This window comes from Hydra vulgaris, chromosome 15 (genome assembly GCF_038396675.1).
Source record: "Hydra vulgaris chromosome 15, alternate assembly HydraT2T_AEP".
In the NCBI taxonomy this organism is placed as follows: Eukaryota; Metazoa; Cnidaria; class Hydrozoa; order Anthoathecata; family Hydridae; genus Hydra; species Hydra vulgaris.
This window is the reverse complement of record NC_088934.1, coordinates 7,705,509-7,726,622: the sequence shown is the minus strand read 5'-3', so window position 1 is coordinate 7,726,622 and position 21,114 is coordinate 7,705,509. Positions and strand designations below refer to the sequence as shown.

Sequence of the window (21,114 nt, the reverse complement as noted above, 5' to 3'; positions counted from 1 at the left end):
TAGCCTCTTGTGACTACCAAGGTTTTGAATACTTATATAAAATGTTTATCAGAGTATATTCTGTTTTATAAAGAAAAGTCAACAGTAACTTTTTTTACAAACCTTATGTATTTGTTATTTTTCATTGTTTTGTTTGTTTTTTGTTGCTTGAAGTTTGCTAAATAAATTTGTGGTTTTTTAATTATAAATGTAAAATATTTCAATATTTATTTTATCCTCACATTCTAAATTCTTCACATTTTTATTTACTTTGTTCTATAAAATGTAGGAAATTTCTTATTCTTTATATTTAAAGAATTTGTCTAAGAGGTTCAAGAATCCTTACGGTCTTATCACCAAGCACCGCGGAAGAGCATTTAAAAGTAAGCTCACGCTCCTTCCCTTACCCAAGTTACTTACAAACGGTCTAATGCTTAGTCGCAGTACGAACCTCGGACCTTTTTGTTCAGAGCCAGAAGTCTCAGCCACGGCTGCCTATGTATATATTTACACGGCCAATAATTACAGATATAAATATAATATACTAATTTTTTTGATATCACTTGGCAAATAATAGATATTAGTAATAAAAAATTATGTTAGTTTAATACCTATAATTACGTATAATAAAAGCAAATCATAAATCCACCAAGTAAAGCAAAGTGAAAAAGATTGAGAAAAACTAAAAGTGAAAGGATCCTTCATTAAGAAGCAGAAGACAAAGAAAATGCTCCTTACAATGAATCCGGAGCATTTTTAAAAAAACCTAGTAATAGTTTTTGATAGTCTCCGTTTATATCAAAAAGTGGTTTTTTGATTAGGGGGCATTAAAAAGGTACGTAAGCAGTAAAACTGATTTAAAACTCCTCTCACCCTTGTACGCACCGTAATGCTTTCAACGACCTCCACTCTCTCTGCATACATACACACTAGTTATCACGAAATCACCACCATTAACGAAATCACACTCCCGTTCTTACCAAACGCACACGTTTTCAAAACATTAAAAACGAAAATACTTTTACCAAGTTCGATATTTCACTGTTATTTAAAGTAATAGCTTTTTGAAAAAAAATCGTAAAATTCAATGCTTTGTTAAAAAAACAAAAAGAAATTAAGTTTAATGAGAGATAGAGAGCAAAAGCAGAGACGATTTTGGTGGTGTGTTCAACCCCCCTCCCCATCCCCAGAAAAGGTAATTTTCATGTTATAGTTAGTTTTTTGACTAATTTAGTCGGATGATTTTTAGTTTTGAGGACCTTATTTTAAAGAAGCTAGGTGTTTAAAAATTCCCCCCCCCCCCCCACACATTTTATTTGTAGAATTGCCACTGAGCAAGAGATTGACAAACCGCGCACGTACTCGCTGTCTTTAACACCCCCTCCCCTTCATACGTTTTTGTGTAACTCCCTTCCCCTCATAAAAGCGTACGTACTTAATGGTAGCCCTTTTTATTAGATGACACAAATTAAGAAAATATATCCCCAGTTATGTTTGTTCGGTTTCTTTAAAATTTTCTCAGTAAGTTTAGCATACAAATTTTGACAGTTTTTTTTTTTTAAATACTCAATCAAACCAGCATAATTCTTTTTTATATTTGATTGAAAGATTTTCTACAAAATCTAAAAAGTTTGGTACTTTACAGCCCCTAGACCTGAAGGCCAGCAAGCAGCAAGATTTTGCAAAACCATTTTTAGCGACAAAATCTAGAAATTACTTTAGAAATCAAGCTCTCAAAGTGCTTTCGAAATCGTCAACAAAAGTATTGCAAAATAGTAGAATGTCAGAAAATTTCTCTTCTTGACTAACTGACAAAATTGACTTTTTTTATTTTTAGTTATAAATTTGCCGTTTAAAATAATTACAACTCTCGTATTGGTAAAATATACATGGTGGTATGGTACATGTAAAATACACATGGCGGGGCAAGAAGAAGACAAAATAGTCTTGTCGCCAAGCTCCCAATAATCCTTAAATAATATAGCCATCAAATCTTGTCATTAAAAATGTTGTCAAATGTAAAAAGAAGAAAAAGAAAAAAAAAAAATTTTTTTTTTTTTTTTTTTTTAAAGTAAAGATAATAAATTCTAAAATTTATTTTCAAATATAATTGAACACAAAGCAAAAATAAAAAAAAAAAAAACGAAAAAAAAAGATATTCAAAACTATAAATAAAAGTTGTTAATTATTGCGATTAAGAATTCCTAATTAGGAAATATAATGAAAAGAATTTAAAATTTTAAGGAAAAATTTTTAGTTTTTCGTAATAAGAAAATAAAAAATTAGTTTTTAGAGAACTAAATTTTTAAACCTTTGCAAATAAAATGAAAATGTACTATACAAGATTTTAAAGGCCAACAAATAAATATAGCTCTTGAAGAAGTCCTTTATGTTTTGATTAGTTAAAATTATTTCTTTTAGTTTTGATTTAAAAACATTTATGTTTGCAAGCCTTTTGATGTCATTTCTAATTACTATACTCCGTAGTTGGGGGCCTCTAGCCGTGATAGAAAACTTAGTGGCTTCAAAGTGAGTCTTAGCTTGAATATAGTTATTGTTTGCATGTCTAGTTAGGTATTTGTGCTGTATTTTTTTAAATAGCGTTTTAAAAATATTTAGCATCTTATCGTTATTGATTTTATAAATAAAAATTAAATGATGATATATATTTATTTGGTAAACATTTAAAATTTTTAGATTAATAAATAGTGGTTGTGAATGAGAGAGACGGTCTGCGTTGGATATTATTCTTATGGCATGTTTTTGTTTGTTAAATAGTTTGTTTAGTTTTTTTTATTGGTGCTGCAGCAAGCCATGTTAGCATGATTGAGATAACAGTGAATAAAAGAGAAGTAGATATATTTTAAGCAAATTTGATTTAGATAAGGTTTTACCTTATAAAGTATGCCAATATTTTTTAGAAATTTTATTTTCGATTAATTTTAAGTGGTTTATTTATGTGATATTTTCATTAAGAAGAACACCTAGAAACTTCATTGAGTGTTCTCTTTTTATAAATTGATTCCCAATGCTAACATTTGGAAGCTTTAGAGGAATTTCGTTTCTTTGATAAAGGCGATGAAAAAAAAGATACTTAGTTTTGGTTAAGTTTAATGATAATTTATTTGTATTAAACCATTCAGTTACTTTTAACAATTCTTTGTTGACTGTTTTAAATAGAGTTTTTATATTACTATGGGAATAAAATAAATTGGTATCGTCAGCAAACAAAATAGAGTCTAAAATATTCGAAGCTCTGCTTAAGTCGTTAATGTATATTAAAAACAAAAGCGGTCCTAAAATGGATCCCTGAGGAACTCCACAAGTGATTGTCTTATTGTCAGTTTCACTACCATCATAAGAAACATACTGCTTTCTATTAGGCAAGTAGCTTTTAAACCAAACTATATTTGCATTCTTAACTCCGTAATTTACTAGTTTTTTTAAAAAAATATGGTGGTCAACTGTGTCGAAGGCTTTGCTAAGGTCTATAAAAATACCTAATGTATACTATTTTTTTATCAAAGGCTCGAAAAATATCATGAACAAGTTTAAGAATAGCATGATCAGTTGAATGACCTTTTTTGAACCCAAATTGTTTGTTGTATAAAATATTATTTGTTTCTAGAAAAGAGAATAGTCTATTATACATTATTCGTTCCAGTATTTTAGAGAAGCGAGGAAGAATGAAAATAGGTTTATAATTAGAGACATTAGAAGGATCACCCGATTTGAAAACCGGTATAACTCTTTCAGTTTTAAAGTTTTCTGGAAATATTCCTTGATTTAAAGATTAAAAATATGCAACAGTGGTGTTATTAAATAATGCATAGATTTTATTACATTACTACTCATTTCATCAACTCCTAACCCTTTGTTTAGTTTTAACGTTTAAAAAGCAATTAATAACTCATTTTTAGTCAGTTTATTGTTGGTCATTATTGTATTGTTAGCAGTTAAATATGACTCTACGCTAAATTTTCCAAGTTTTAGTTTTAAGGCTAAATTTGATCCTACACTAACAAAAACTTGATTAAATGTTTTTGCAATTTTTGATTCATTAAGTATATCAACCCCATTAAAGTTTATTGTTTTTGGAAGACAAGTAGTTGATAACATTTTTTTACCAATTAATTCTTTAATTTAGTAATTGATTTGAATAATATATTTTCTTTGAACGATTTATAACTAGCTCAAAAATACCTTTCTATTTTTTTATACTTGGATTCATTATCAAATGTTCTTTTTTTAAGAAATTTTTTGTACAAACGTTGTTTCTTTTTTGATGATTCTGATATTCTGGTAGTTATCCATGGGTTCAAATACATTTTAGATTTAATAATTTTTGTTATCTCTGGAAATGCATTATTGTAATGTTTTTGAAGTATTTGAAGAAAATTGTCATAGGCTTTGTTAGTGCTTATTATTTGTAATATATTTTCCCAATTTTCAGAAGATAAAGATTGATTAAAAAGTTCAATAGAAACGTCATTAATGATTCGCTTAGTTATTTTCACTTTTTGCGAGTTTTTTGATAGATTATATTTTTGAGTTGCAATAAAAATTGAAAAATCCGATATATCGGATATAAATATTCCAGGTTAACTTTTGTGTCTGTAAATTTATTTGTTATAATTTGATCAGTTGAGGTTGCACAAATTTGGTGATTCTAGTTGGTTTATTTATGGTTGGAATAAATCCATTTTGAAATACTAAATTAAGAAAATTTCTGACGTTTTTATTTGAGTCGTATTCTAATACATTTAAATTCAAATCGCCCACATGGTAAACGCATTTATTACAAACATCTTTATTTGTAATTAAACTTTTAATGTGTTTATCAAATATTTTTATATTACCTGAAGACGGTATAAAACATGCACAATTACGTTTTTGGTAGTTTTACTTTTCAATTGTCAATGACTACTTGCTGTAGATTGATTACTTCGCGGTTTATAAATTAATTAGTTGTGGATAAAGATCCATACTCCTCCACGTGATTTTTCAGAGTTTCTAAGTTGATGAACTACTTTTTAATTTTTTAACTGAAAATTTGAATTGTTTTCAATTTCAATATTGTGACACCAAGTTTCTGTGAGGCAAATAACTTTAAACTCCATTTTTGTGCTAAGTAAAAAAAGTTTAAATCTCTGAAAGCTTTTTTGAATGCTTCTAATATTTATAATTAAATTTTATGTGTATTAAATGTAGGATTGAGAATGCATCTATATTTATTTCAGGATTTGAAGTATTTAAGTTGTAATATAATGGACTTATGCTTTTGACTTCATCGCTACTATTGTAAAAATTAATATCTGGATCTGAATGACTCTCTAAAAGTATATTTTTGTTTACTTGAAAATATTTAAATTGTGAATTTTGATAAAAATTTATAGTTTTATCCATTATAAAAACCAAAAAACATAATAAATTGAAATGATTAGATTTTGGAGTTCTGATTTTTTGAAATTCTTTTACTGTTAGTTTGTCATAAATAACAATCGAGTACACACCGTTGTTCCTGTTGACTCTCATTTCTTCAAGTAATTTTTTCCGTATCACCATTGAATCGAAGGAATAATCCTCGTTTATGTAAATATTTGTTCCTTTGAGTTTGTGCGCGTTTTTTTAAATATTTTAATCTTATCTTTATAATTTAATAACTTCATTACAATAGTTCTCGGATTTTTAAACTTATCTTTCCTGTTCTGTGTGCCCGTTCAACAGTAACTCCTTTTATGTTTTCAAATACTTTAAAAACTTTTAATTCGGTTTCCTCCCAGCTTTCCGATTCGTTCTCTTTAAGTCCATCAAGTCGTAGATTGTTTCTTCTTTGCCTGTCTTCTAATTGTCTAATTTTATTTTTCTGTTTGACCGATTTCTGTTTTGTTGTGAATTTTTTCCTCTAGGTCATGAACTTTCTTTTCTTGAATATCGTGGGAAAAACTAAGACTCTCTTCAATATCTCTTTGAACACATTCATATTTTTTAAATCGTTCGTTGACATTTTCAAGTTCTACTTTCCTTGATTCGTTTTCATTAAACAGAGTTTTATACGATTCTTTTTTTGATAATAATTCTGCATTCAAGCCATCAATTATGTCGCTAGATAATTTTAGGTTCCGCTGATAAGTTTAAGAAAGTCATTTTGCTGTTTTTGAAACATTTCTTTGAATATTTCTCGAACAATACTTATTGAAACTTCTTTATCGTCATTAATGCAAGATTCTGTTGATAACTTTTTCAATTTATTCATTATAAAAAATAAACCTTTTTAATCCACCAAGCGAAGAAATAATAATAATAAAAAAAACGGAAAAAAAAATATATATATATATTTTTCTCTGCTAAGCAAAACGCGTCCGTTCACCTCGATGTTTTGAGCAACTTGAATATGACTGCTTCCAGTTTTAACAGATTTACTTGCATGCTGCCTATTAGATTTTTTTTTAAATTATAAAGGTGCTCCACAAAACCTAACGGTGTTATCACAGAGCACATTTAATCTTGAAGTTAACGCTTCATTCTGGGTTTAAGATACAGCAGCTTTTAATACTATTTTTTACAATTACTTGGCTTGGTCTTTTCCATTCCAATTATATTAGTATACCATACCATATTTTGTTTGTTTTCTGTCTCCATGCTTTTGAACATAAATGTATGCATAATAATGTAAAATGTTGAACATAAAGCATAATAAATGCACTTGTTATTAATAAAATCTAATATTTTTATGTATAAAAATATTAAACTTTATTATGTAATATAATTTGCAACAACAAATACGTTAATGCGATAGAGGTGGGAGCAGGAATCAAAATAAAGCTTTTAAACAAATTGGCTACAAAGATCTAGAATAGCTTCCAAAAATCTTCAAAACAAACCAATTATCTATACAAATTTTACAATAAATAAATATATAAGATGTAGGACATATGTTATGAAGAACTGAAACAAATTGAATACTTTACATCGTATCAAACTCTTTAGTTAATGAAATAAAAAACATGGTGTGTTTTGCTCAAAACATATCTTATTTTAGACTCATTTTCATGTTTTTTTGTCATGTAGATTAAAAAGTTTTTTTATAAAAAGTTTCACGTTTGTCACCAAATGGCGGGGGACCAATAATTTGAATTAATGAATCGTGATTAATAACTTCTTTTTCTAATAATTCGCTGGCAAGCTAAAATTAATAGACATACATTTTAGATAACAAAAAAAGTTAAGAAAAGAGTAAAATATAAAAGATATATAAATAAATATATAAAAGATATATAAACCTAATAACAAATATATAAAATATATTACAAATGAACCTTGTCAAGTTTGATTTTATTTTCTGTTATAACTTTATTAGTAACGTCTAATGCTTTTGAAACAAGTGAACGAGCTTCCTAAAGTTAAATACATAATTAAATCAAACTATGATCATAGCATGGGCGTTTGGCGGTCCGTTAAAAACCGTTAATTTTCGTTGCGTTAAAAAAATTACTTTCGTTAAAACCCGTTCCTATAAAAGTTATTAACGGTAGTTTTCCGTGAATGACCTTAAAGATATCGCATTTTTTTAATTTTAAATTTTATAATAGTTTAATACAATACAGGGTGGATGCTGGAAATCCGAACAATTTTAAATTTGCCGACATTTTTTTTGTTTTTAAATTCTATGTTGCGAAATTCAAACATTAATCAAAACAAACATTGTACTCTCGGGAAAAAAAAATAAAAATTGCAAATTTAGCACATCATGTCAAAGGAATATGACCGTAGAGTTGCAGTGGTTGAGTCACTCCGCGCCGGGCACTCTGTCCCAGAGATTATAAAATGGTTTGGCTTCCCAAAAAGCACAGTTTATGATATTGCAAAGAGGTTTAATGATGGTGCAGAGTCTGTAGAACGAAAAGAAAAGACTGCTCACAAACCAATCAGGAATAAGGCCTTCATCAGCAGAGTACAGAAGTCGATCAACAAAAACCCCAGCACCTCCATCAGGAAAATGAGCAAAGATATGAATGTGTCTCATTACACCAAGAGAAGAGTGATCTGTGATGACCTTAGGTACAAGTCCTATGTCCTGAAAGTCAGGCAGATGCTGTCTGCTTCAATGAAGGAGAAGAGAGTGGCTAAGTGTTTCGTTCTTTTAGCATCAATAAAACATGAAGCTGCCGGTAAACTTCGTTTTTTCAGCGATGAGAAAATTTTTACTGTGGATGCCAAAGTGAACTGAAGAAATGACAGATGGTTGGCTCAATACCCAGAAGATGTCCCAGTGATTGGTCAGACAAAATTTCCAGCCTCTGTCTATGTCTTTATGTCTGTTTCCAGCAAAGGCCATGTCATGCCACCACACTTCTTCCTTTAGGGCCAAAATGTCAACAAAGAAGTCTACTTGGACCTTCTGATTAAGGTGGTGAACCTTGGATTGACAAGTGTTCCAATTGTAGGCCATATGTGTTTCAGCAAGACTCAGCTCCTGCTCATACCTCCAATTTGGTACAGGGTTGGCTTGAAGAGAATCTCCCTATGTTCTGGTCGAAGCACTTTTGGCCTCCAAAATCACCAGATCTCAATCCATTGGACTATTATGTCTGGGGTACTTTGGAACGTGAGACCAATAAATCAAGTCGCAACACTGTTAAATCTCTAAAGCGAGCAATTACTACTGCAGCTGCCAACATGTTGGCCGATGAGGTGGAGCACGCCTGCTCCAGGTTCATGAAGCGTATGAAGCTAAAGGCAGCTGGATTGAGTGAAATGAAAGCTCTTATATGTGTACATTACTGTTTAAAATTTCAGAAATATAGCTTTGAAACTAATACTTTTATTGTAATTTTTATTTTGTGTCAAAAAAGTCCGGATTTCGAGCATCCACCCTGTAGATTTGTTTATCTTTTAACTATATAGTCAAGGATAAATATTAGCTAAATTTTAATAATTATAATTACAAATAAAAAAATATTTTTTAGTTATAAATTAATTTTCTTGTGAAGAATTACTCTCACTTTTCCAGCTTCGAATTTAAATCGTTTTCACTGTCTTCATTGATCTAGCTGACCATTGTTGATCTTGAAAAAAGTTCAGATTCCTTATTTCTTTCTTTAAATGAAATGGTTTAACTTCTTTACTTTCTATAATAATTTCAATAACTTTTTTTTGTTGGTATTTGTTAATATAAATTTTTCACATTTTTGTACTATATTTATTTGCATTAATTTCAAATTTTCTTAAGTCATTTTTTATTTTTATTATATTTTTGTAATTATTTCACATTATTATTTCCTAGGTACCCAGTTCAGTAGATTAATTTTTAAAGTCCAACAAGCAAATCAACAGTTAGTTGTGTTATTGTAATTATTGCTAATGTTAATAAAGGTGTTAAGGTTATTAGTGATAATGTTGATAATGGTGTTTAAGTTATTAGTGATATGTAAACAACGGTGTTAATGTTATAGGTTATGGTATAATTAAAAGTAATTAACTGGTAAATATACAAAGCATAAATTGGGCAAAGTAAAGTATTTGTAAGGTTTGAAACATTTTAGACGCGGTTTGAAATATTTTGGATGCATTTTTTATATTTGTAAACATTATGTAATAGAACTTACAGGAAAAAATAAAGGGTTAAGTATCTAACCCCCTTTTTATCTATTAGGCTGGGATAGATGTAAATTTGTGTTTCAATATTTCCTACCTAAAATGATAAACGCTGGAGTTTATCATTTTAGGTAGCAGAGTTCTTCTTAACTCTGCTCATGGATATTTGCTTCCATCTCCTTGATAGCAACTATGCAACTCATAGGTACCTCCTATTAAATGAGGATACAGCTTTAATACTCAGTTTAATTCTGAAGCCGACTAGTAGTAAGATTTTCCAAACTCTGTGTTAGCTCTCAGAAAAGCTGATACATCAACAGCTGTAAAATATTAAAATAACAGTCTCGTGTTGTTTGTGGAAGATATATGTTGGTATTTTTGGTGTGGTTTATCAAAGCCACTTGAGTTGATTAGAAGGTAGGAGGCAACTGCATAGCTTATTGTTTAGGGCGTCTCTTAGTATTAGGTGTTTAGGGTGTCATGCTCTGATTGCGCCAAGTTTTCTATTAAACCAAAAAATAAAGTTCCTAAAAATTATTTCCACCAAACTGTTTTAACCCTTTAAAAATATTTGTGACCTTCAAAGTAACTTTTTGTTTGTTGAAACTTACCTTTTGCAAAATTCACCAGACTTACTTGCTCTTTATAGCAAAGACTCTAATAGTCACATACTTGGATCTATACTCAGGTCTGAGCATACACTTACATAATGATTCCCTTATCAGATTTAAATCCTGAATACTCTTTAATTTTTATTTAATCATCTTCTTTTTTTCTTCTTATAGATGTTGCTTCTGATCAAAATGGTGAAGCTCTATTTCTTCGTCTCTCAGACAATATTGCTATAATTTGAACACAGTGTGAAATCACACCGAGTGGTTAAACTCTTGTCCGCCAACCCTGGTGGCTTTAAAGCTCATTTTTTGTATTTTTCAATCTCTTATTCAGATGAATTTTTTTACTTGTTTTCCAAATTACCTCACCTACCTTTGCTCTGAGATTAAGAGTATCTTAAGATTACTATCTTGTCTCTGAACCTAGCATGTGCTCAGTTTTGCTTTTCTCTCCTTTAGGTGGTCCAAACCATGTTATGATCTCACTAAACCTTTATCTCTTGCTTCTTCTACATCAGATGCACCCTACTATGATGCACCCTACTATTGCACTTCATACAACTACCTTAAAGCTCAATTTTTTTTTCATGATTTTCTTTGTGAAGGCTCTTGACTTTCATTTCTATGCTGAAAATTATGCCTCCTTTGCAGTCTATGGGATTCTGGGAGGTATGAAAGTTATTTCTCCTGAGTCTAATAATTACTGGTTAGTCTAGTGGATGAATATGTGGTTCAACATTTATTTGGATGAATATGTGGTTCAACATTTATGTGGATGAATATGTGGTTCAACATTTATGTGGATGAATATGTGAATCAACATTTAATTGAATGAATATGTGGATCAACATTTAAATGGATGAATATGTGGATCAACATTTATTTGGATGAATATGTGGATTAAAATCTATGTGGGTGAATAATATGAATGGAAAAGTCGGCATACTCTGCAAAAATGCACTAACTACTTTCTTCCACACCATCGAGATATAAAAATTTTTCTATCAAGTGATGAAACATTTTTGGGCAAGTGTAAAAGATGTTTTCAGTGACGCAGTTTGTTTGTGATGTTTTCAGTGACGCAGTTTGTTTGTGATGTTTTCAGTGACGCAGTTTAGTATTTGAATCTATTCATATCATACCTTTCTAAAATAATTTTAGGCAGCAAAAACCAATTGCAACTTTGTTTAAGAGAAAAAGCAATTCTAATTTTAATGGAACTCTAGAAAATATTTTTTAATTGAAACATTTGATATATTGTACCACCTGATTACCAGATCACGACTGATTATCAGGTTTTTTGCAAAAACTTTTCTATAACTCATTTTTTAGAAAATGTCATATTCTGAATTTAAAAACCAAATTTTTTAATTTAAAGATAAAAATTCAGAAAATGCAAATAAAAGTAAAATGAGATCATCAGAAACAAAGGTGACAACAAATGATGTCACAACTATTATAATCCTAATCATGATCATTATCCTAATCATGATCATTATCAAAATAATGAGCATAATCATCAGTGTACAAAATTTTCTTAAACTGTTTTGATTTATTAAAATAGACTTAAAATTGAATAAAATCAGAATTAAAATCAGAATCATAATTAAAAAAGTAAAATCATCCATAAGAATTAAAATGATTTACAAAAAAGATAAATAATTATTAATTATCATAATTATTATTCATCACTTTATAATGTATTAATTAGTACTAATAAAATTAAATATTAAACTATTAATATATGAGCGTAACAATGGTAATACCAGCCATATTTATAATACCTCATCTATTATGCGTGCCAAAGCATCACTGTATGGTTTGCGTGAAAATTCCTCACTGTTTTTCATTCTAAAGGATATAGGTCCAATACGCTCATTCATACCAAATGTTACAATCTGCAAAAAACAAAACAAAACAAAAACTACCATACAGCTATAAATTACAATAAAAAATAATAATGAAACATAAATACATAAAAAACATTAAATTAAAGAAAAAAATTGTTTAGTCAGGGATATCCTTGCAATGCTTATATAAAATAATGAAAAAAAAATTGAACAGCATTATTGTTCTTTATAAAAGTTAACAAACTACCCATATTTTAAGTAACTGAATTTTTAGTATAAGCAATAGTAGATAATAAAATTATAATAAAAGTAATAAACCTGCTGATAAGCCATTTTAGTTACTAACTTTAGATCATCCTCAGCTCCTTTTAATAAACAAGAAATATGAATAAGTAAGATAAAAAAAGAAAAGAAAAAAAAGACAAAGTAAATATATCCAATTAGATAACTTAAGACATGCTAAAAGAGATATTCATCTTGTAAATATCATACCTTAATTATCCTTTTAAATTAAAAAACACTTAGTCTCCATTCTATTATTTTTCTAATTTTATACACTAGCATGATCTAATATATTCTAGTAATAATAGTATGCAATAAAATATGTACAAAATAGTAACTATAAATAAAATATATACAATATAGTAATTATAAAAATATAAAAATATTAAACAAAACTTAATTCAAGTTCATAAATGATTACCAGTTGTTATGCGACCAAAAGTAATTGCCTCTGCAGCCCTTCCACCTAAATGTCCACACATCATGTCAAATAACTAAAGATAAATAAAAAACAGAGCAAATAATTAAAATTTAATTAAAAAATTAATAAATTGATAGACATATACAATGAGTTTATTTCATATAAAAATATAATTAAAAAAAAACAAAAATGGAATGCAGTTTTAATTTTTTACATGCTTGGCAACAAAGGATATCAATATTCCATTAAATATCATAAAAACACTATAAGAGTTTAATTCATATAAAAAAATGTTTGTTTAATAACCTATAAAAAAACATATTAAGATAATATTTAAATTGTGTACACATATAAATACATATGTGTTATATATATATATATATATATATATATATATATATATATATATATATATATATATATATATATATATTAGGGTGGTGGTAAAAACAACTTATTTTAAAAATGTCAGCTGACAACCCCTAAATGTGTTTTATATAATAAAATAATACTGGATTTAAAAAATTTTTTGAATAAAAAATATTTTTTCGGGTGCCACAAGGCCCTTATACATCAAACAGGTTCCTAATATTATAAATAAAAAAGTTTTTCAAAAGTATATCATGTTGGGTCTCAAAAGAAGCAAAATTTTATAAAAATTCTAAAAATAACAATTATTTTATAAAAAAACTATTATTTAAGATTTTTTTGAAATTATAATTAAAAACAATAAACTTTTTTCATTTTTAGTTTAAAAGGTCATTTTTTTTGCAATAAACTATAAAATAACAATTTTTTTTTAAAAATAATTGTTATTTTTGAAATTTTTATAAAATTTTGCTTCTTTTGAGACCCAACATGACATACTTTTGAAAAACTTTTTTTTTATAATATTAGGAACCTGTTTGATGTATAAGGGCCTTGTGGCACCCGTAAAAATATTTTTTATTCAAAAATTTTTTAAATCCAGTATTATTTTATTATATAAAACACATTTAGGGGTTGTCAGCTGACATTTTTAAAATAAGTTGTTTTTAGCACCACCCTAATATATATATATATACATACATATATATATATATATATATATATATATATATATATATATATATATATATATATATATATATATATATATATATATATATATACATACATACACTATAGTGTATAAAGATAACAAATTGTTACTAGTTTTTCCTACCTTTATAGCATTTTGAGAAAAAGAAGAAATAAAAGAAAATAAAGAATAATAAAGAGAAGAGAAAATGAAAAATAATAAAAGGGAAGATTGCTGCTCCATGCCAAACCCTTAGTCAATGTAGCAGCACTCCTTTGCAGCAACAGGCTATAGTATAGTCGATGTATTTACTGAAGCCCCCATTTGTAGCAGGCTATTTCAGTTTGATGTCAGAGATGTATCTAAACATGCATTGATAGTTATATATATATATATATATATATATATATCCTGTCAGATCAGGTTATCCTGCTACTGGTAACATGTAACCCAGTACAATCTGCTTCATGTCCTGCTGCCTTGTAGGATACGCCTTTTTAGGCAAAGGCTAGGAGATGCCAACTCCGATTTAAAACACCCCCTGCCTTGGGACTCTTGGTTGAGTAAAGGCTAGAGATGGTGTCTCGATAAAAATACTCATCTTGGGCAGATGTTAAATGCACCCAACTACTGTCTTGTTGAAGGCCTCCTTGGCAAAGACTTAAGGGGTAAACAGTTTCTATCTGTTAACCAGCCTCGCACCCCTTCTTCATCTATTAGGCTGGCGCAGATGTATTTTTAATACATTGTTTCCAGTTTAGGATGTTGAATGCTGGATCTTCTTGACTCAATGCATGGGTTTTGCTTGTGTCTCTGTTTTTATGACTAGGCAACTCATTCTATTATCTCCTAATGAGGGTACAGCTCTAAAACTCAGTTTTATGGTTCTGAGGCCGGCTGGTAGTCAGGTTTCCCGAACTCTATGGTAGCTCTCAGAGAGGCTGATTCTATCAACAGCTGAAAAATATCAAAGTATTAACAGTGCCATGTTGCGCATGGATGGTGTCCCTGTTTGTACTTTTGGTGTGCATTGCGGAAGCCACATTTGGAGCCCTTTGTTACGGCTTAGGGTTTATTAGTAGTAATGAGACAATTGCTTGGGCTATTAAACAGTGTTCTGAGTACTATCTATGCTTTGAGTCAAGTTCTTCAATCTAATTTAAAAATGAATAAAGTACCAAAAACTATAAAACACAAAAAACCATCATCATCACCAAGTTCTCTAAACCTATCATTAACTAATATTCGTGGTCTTCGAAGTAACTTTTCTTCTGTTGAGTCTTATCTCTTGCAAAGTTCACCAGACCTACTTGCTCTTTGTGAGACTAATTTGAGTTCGGCTGTCTCATCTTGTGATCTTAGTGTTGATGGTTATCTTCCTCTAATTCGTAAAGACTCCAATAGTCACATGCTTGGCCTGGGCATTTACATTCGTAAGAATGCACCCATTTGTTGTGAAACTAGGTTTGAATCCACAGACTATTCTTTTATGTGCTTTCATTTAGCACCACTTCACTCTATTGCCTTTCTCTTTGTTCTATATCGCTCTCCTTCATCTCAAAACTGCACACTTTTTGACGTTATTTCTGATCATATTGACCAAGCCCTCTCTCTTTATCCATCAGCTAATATAGTTGTTGTTGGTGACTTTAATGCTCACCTCTCTGAATGGCTTGGCTCTAGTGTCAGTGATTCGGCAGGCATTAAAGCCCACAACTTTTGCCTTTCTCAATCCCTAACTCAAATAGTCAACATTCCAACTCGCTTTCCAGACAACCCGAACCATTTACCTTCTCTACTCGACTTATGTCTTGTTTCTGATCCTAGTCAGTGCTCAGTTTCTCCACATTCACCCTTAGGTTCTTCTGATCACAGTTTGATCTTTCTAAAACTAATATCTCATTCTTCTTCATCACCTGAATCCCCCTATTATCGAACCTCTTACAACTACAGTAAAGCTGACTGGGATTCTTTCCGTGATTTTCTTCGTGATGGCCCTTGGGTAGAAATCTTTCATCTTCCTGTCGACAAATGTGCTTCTTACATAACTTCGTGGATTCAGGCTGGCATGAAATCTTTTATTCCCTCTCGACGATTCCAGGTCAAGCCTCACTCTCCTCCACGGTTTTCTTCACACTGTGCTGCTGCGATTGCCAATCGAAACCGTTACTTCCATATTTATCAGCAAAACAATTCTCCAGGAAACAGGCGTCTGTTTATTACTGCTAGAAACAATTGTAAAAAGGTTTTGTCTAACACCAAAACCTGCTATTCTCAGGTCATGAAATCTCGTATCTCATCTCAAAAATTAGGCTCTCGTGACTTCTGGAGAATCTTTAATAATATCAATAATAAGGGCAAATCTATAATTTCACCTCTCTTGTATGGTTCAGACTTTGTCACCTCACCTAAAGACAAAGCTGAATTGTTTGCTAAAAACTTTTCATCAATATCATCTCTTGATTCCACTAGTTGCTTTCTACCTGATATTGCCAACAAACTGGTTGATCCATTGCTTGACATTCATATCACTCCAGCATCTGTATCTAAAGTGATTTCCTGCCTAGACTCTTCTACAGCTTGTGGCCCGGACAACATACCTGTTATTGTCTTGCAGAAGTGTTCTCCGGAGCTGTCATTATACTCTCAAAACTATTTAACAAGTGCTTATCAGAGTCTTGCTTTCCAGCATGCTGGAAAGCGGCATCTGTTATCCCTATCTTCAAAAATTCTAGAGAGCGATCTGATTTGTCTAACTACCGTCCTATTAGTCTTCTTCCTATCATAAGCAAGGTTTTTGAATCTTTAATTAAAAAACACTTAATTTCTCATCTTGAATCTAATCACTTACTTTCTGACCATCAATATGGATTTCGATCTTCTCGTTCTACAGCTGATTTGTTAACAGTAATCGCTCTCGACATTTCAAAAGCTTTTGATAAAGTTTGGCATGCTGGTCTTCTCCATAAACTTTCTTCTTATGGTGTATCCGGCAACATCTTTAAGATCATTGAATCCTTCCTTTCCAATCGAAGCATAAAAGTTGTCCTCAATGGACAACACTCTTCTTCTTATTCTGTAACTTCAGGGGTTCCTCAAGGTTCTTTCCTTGGCCCTATACTCTTTTTAATCTACAACAATGATCTTCCAGATATTCTCTCATCTAAGGTGGCATTAATTGCTGATGACACTACCATTTATTCTTGTCGTGATAAAAAACCAACACCCTCTGATTGCTTGGAGGGGGCATTTGAGCTTGAAAAGGATCTTACTTCTGCTACAGCATGGGGCTCACAGTGGCTGGTGAACTTTAATTCAGATAAAACTCAATTTTTTTCAGCCAATCGTTATCGCAATAATTTAGATCTTCCTATATTTATGAACGGTGATGTACTCAATGAGTCACCTACTCTTTATCTTCTAGGATTAACTCTTACTTCCAATCTTTCTTGGAAACCATATATCAAATCAGTTGCAAAATTAGCATCTGATAAGGTTGCATCTTTTTATCGAGCTCATCACTTTCTTACTTCGGATTCTATTCTCTATCTCTATAAATCTCAAATCCGGCCTTGTATGGAACATTGTTGCCATATCTGGGGCGGATCCTCTAATGATGCCCTTTCTCTTTTAGACAAGGTGCAAAAACGCATTGAAAACATAGTTGGACCTGCTCTTGCAGCCAACCTCCAACCATTATCACATCGTCGTAATGTTGCTTCTCTTTCTCTTTTCTACAAATACTATAATGGGCACTGCTCTAAAGAGCTAGCATCTCTTGTGCCATCTACTATAACTCATTCTCGTGTTACTCGTCATTCAATTAAGTGTCATCCTTTTTCTGTCACTGTTCCTAAGTGCTCCAAAAACGCTTATTTGTCTAGTTTTTTTCCTCGAACATCAGCTCTTTGGAATTCGCTTCCTTCATCTTGCTTTCCTGACTCATATAATTTGCAATCTTTTAAGTCGTCTGTCAATCGTTATCTTGCTTTAATTAGTGGCTGCTTGCAGCCTTGTTGGAAGCAAGGATGTTTAAAATATATATATATATATATATATATATATATATATATATATATATATATATATATATATATATATATATATATATATATATATATATGTATATATATATATATATATATATAATTTAACAAAAATGGCAGTAAAACAAATATCAAATCTACTTTATTTCTTATTATCTTCTACTAAAACTAAAAAATTTATAAATTGGTATGATTAACTAATTACAAATGGAAAAAAAAATTAAAAGTATTCGATTTGTGGAGAAAATAGAATTAGCCTCATTTTGCTATATACAAGAAAATACAGAAAATATTTTGTTTTCACGCTCATTTAATGTTTATTATTGCTTCCTGAATTTTTAGTGACTTCAAATACGCGACTTGACATAATAGTCACAAGATTTTGGATATTTTCTATAGATATTTTATTCCAAGCTTCTCTGATACAAGTTTTCAACTCCAAGGTGGATTCAAATTGCTTACCATTTTCATAAACCTTTCTAGAAAGTATTCCCCATAGATTTTCAATTGGGTTAAAATGGGAACTACATGCGGGCCATTCTATTATGTGAACATTTTTTTCCCTAAACCAAGCTTTTGTAAGCTTTGAATTATGGATAGCAGCATATCTTGTTGAAAAGTGAAATTTTCATCCATCGATTCCTCACCATGTTCAAGCAAACTTATTTCTAATAAGTCATTGTAGTCCTGTGAATTCATTTTTGTAAAAATATATGCCAGTGGGAGTTCTCCAGCAGGAAAAAGCCCCCCAAACCATAACAGTTCCACCACCAAAGTTATGACTCATCCAAGTTTCTTTCTCTTTTCAAAGATCATGCCAGTAATATTGATAACCATCAGGACCATCTAAATTGAAATTTTTTTCATCACTAAAGAGAACTGGATGCCACTCTTCCTGCCAAGACATGTGTTCTTTTGCAAATTGTGATCTAACTTCTTTATGACGAGCAGTAAGTTGGTTTTGGCTTACGCTTTTTCCAAACTGTGTTTGGATCTTCATGTAAGATTTGTCTCACACGTTGAACAGATACAGGTAATTATAAATTAGCACGAATTTGAGATGCAGTCATGTGCTGAGCAGCAGCCTCATCAATAATTATTTTCAGCAAACTGAAAATAATTATTGATGAGGCTAATTCTATTTGTTACCGCAAATATCAAGTATTATAAGCTTTATGTTTTATCAAATGTACCGCAATTTAATTATGCTACAGGTATACGTACCGCAAAAACACTAAAAAAAGCACATCTCAATAACTTTTTTATTATTTGCTTTTGAGAAAAACTGAATGTGTTTAGAGTTGCTTAAAGTTCTTCCCAGCTAGTTTGATTAATTTTTAAGAAATAGTTTTGTTGTTATTGTTAAATGAACTTTTGTTGTTTTTTGTATGTGAACCCCAAAAACCGCATTTAATTTATCGATTGTATCTCTGCAGCTAGTGAAACTATGAAGCTGAAATTTGGCGTGTCCTAATATTATTTGATCTGCTTTAAATAAAACCAGTTACTGCTAACTTAATCTTGGAGAAAATACCAGATGCACCACAAAAACCACAAGATAGATATACCTAAAAATTTTATACGCTATACATGTGTTCTCACATTTTACTATGATTATATTTGATTCTATGTAACCTCTTGATTCTAAAGATGTCATTGCAGTGTTTTAAACAAAGTTTGCATCGTGTTTTTTTACGTATTAAAAATCAATAACATTTTTAGAACATAGTAATTGCAAGAATTTATTAAAACTTACTTTGTGTTTGAACCTAGAGCAAAATCTAAATTTTTACTTGAAAGTTGTTTTTTAGTATTTAGATATGTTCTGTAAGCGACTAATGTACTCTAAAATGTTTAACGATAATTTTTTTAATCAAATAGAGTTAGAAAAAAATAACATAGAAATAGCATAAGAAGGAAGCCAAAAGAAAGAAGAAACTAAAGAAAAATTTATTAAATGTAAAGTTGAATGTTTTTGCAAACAAAGGAAATGTCAAGCTTTTGGCCTAAAGCAATGTCCTAATTGTCTTGATGTTCTCCGTTCAATTTGCAGCAAAGTTAGTTGCAGAGTTGATGGTGTTAAACCGGTTATGCTTTTACCAGCAAACCAGCACTTCTCCACATCTAAAAGACTGATATACGACCATTATAATGAATGCAATGACAATCAATAATCTTTTTTTGAATTAAAGTACTATTTTATTATTTATCTATGTTATCTTAACATTGTTGTAGTAACCTATTATTATAATAATTTAATAAAGTTTGCAGCCATTTTAGATATCTGTGTTATTACTGCTGTGTTCAAATATTGTTTTTAAGAAAAATATATACTATTTTCTTTAAAAAAAATCAAATACAATGGTAATTTATTGTTGCTGTTTTTTATTTCAAAACATAGTCTATAAAGTGAGTTCTATAAAATGTATCCCAAAAACAACAATAATACTTCCTTTCTTTATGAGGGTGTTATAAAGATTAATAACTACTTGAGAAAAAAAAATTTTTTCAGTTTCTTATCCATAGGTAATAGAAAATCTATATTTTGCTAACTTATTCTTTGATATGGCTTCTAGGCTCCTACAAAACAAAAAAAACTACACACTTTTATAAATTTTTACTCTAGCGCAAATACCAAAGTATTTAACAAATAAAAAAAATCACTAAAGCTGCTTTAATCTATAGGCTGACATATTAGCTATCATAATATATCAAGTTTTTTGAATCCTGAATCTTTTTCTACATGCTAGGTCACTAATGCCAACATTGTGGTTTTTGCGGTACAGTTGTTTTTGCAGTACATATACCTGTATATTATAAGTTGTTATTTGTAACAATAATTATATGTGTGTGGATACAAAAGATGCACTGCAAAAACTTGCTTACAGATTTACAAAATATTGGATTAGTACATGGTGAGGCTAATTCTATTTTCTCCACTGTATAAAGTGCTTCCAGAAAGTACTAGCACACTTCTAATTTTTTTTTATCTCTAAATGCAACTTTAAATGAATATAAATCAAACACTAATTTTAATTTGAAACTAATTTTATTTTAAATAAAAGGTGAGACACAATACAATACTTATAATTTTAATTATTTGATTTTTTTTTCTTCAAGAATTAATTTGAAGTTAAATAACTACTCTGAGTGAAAATTTCCGAAGCTGACTTTGCATGACAATTTTAAAAAGATAACACTCCTTGCCACACAGCATGCTCAATACAAGGAGGAAAAACATTGAATCTGGTGCTGGTAGTAACCT

The 21,114-nt window shown here is 30.0% G+C and overlaps 2 protein-coding genes across 5 annotated transcripts in view; both read right to left on the bottom strand.

Moving 5' to 3' along the window:
* Nucleotides 1–21,114, bottom strand: part of LOC136072099 (transmembrane prolyl 4-hydroxylase-like) — a 116,997-nt gene that overhangs the window by 44,478 nt on the left and 51,405 nt on the right. The window lies entirely within an intron of this gene.
* Nucleotides 6,832–21,114, bottom strand: part of LOC136072098 (mitochondrial inner membrane m-AAA protease component paraplegin-like) — a 69,890-nt gene continuing 55,607 nt past the window's right edge. For all 4 annotated transcript variants that reach the window (XM_065820387.1, XM_065820389.1, XM_065820388.1 and 1 more), the window contains exons 16-20: nucleotides 12,744–12,816; nucleotides 12,359–12,405; nucleotides 11,975–12,088; nucleotides 7,299–7,376; nucleotides 6,832–7,165 (exon numbers count right to left, since the gene is read on the bottom strand). In XM_065820387.1, the coding sequence (XP_065676459.1) occupies nucleotides 7,052–7,165; nucleotides 7,299–7,376; nucleotides 11,975–12,088; nucleotides 12,359–12,405; nucleotides 12,744–12,816 (426 nt within the window). In that variant the 3' untranslated portion in view covers nucleotides 6,832–7,051. The remainder of the gene's footprint in view (nucleotides 7,166–7,298; nucleotides 7,377–11,974; nucleotides 12,089–12,358; nucleotides 12,406–12,743; nucleotides 12,817–21,114) is intronic.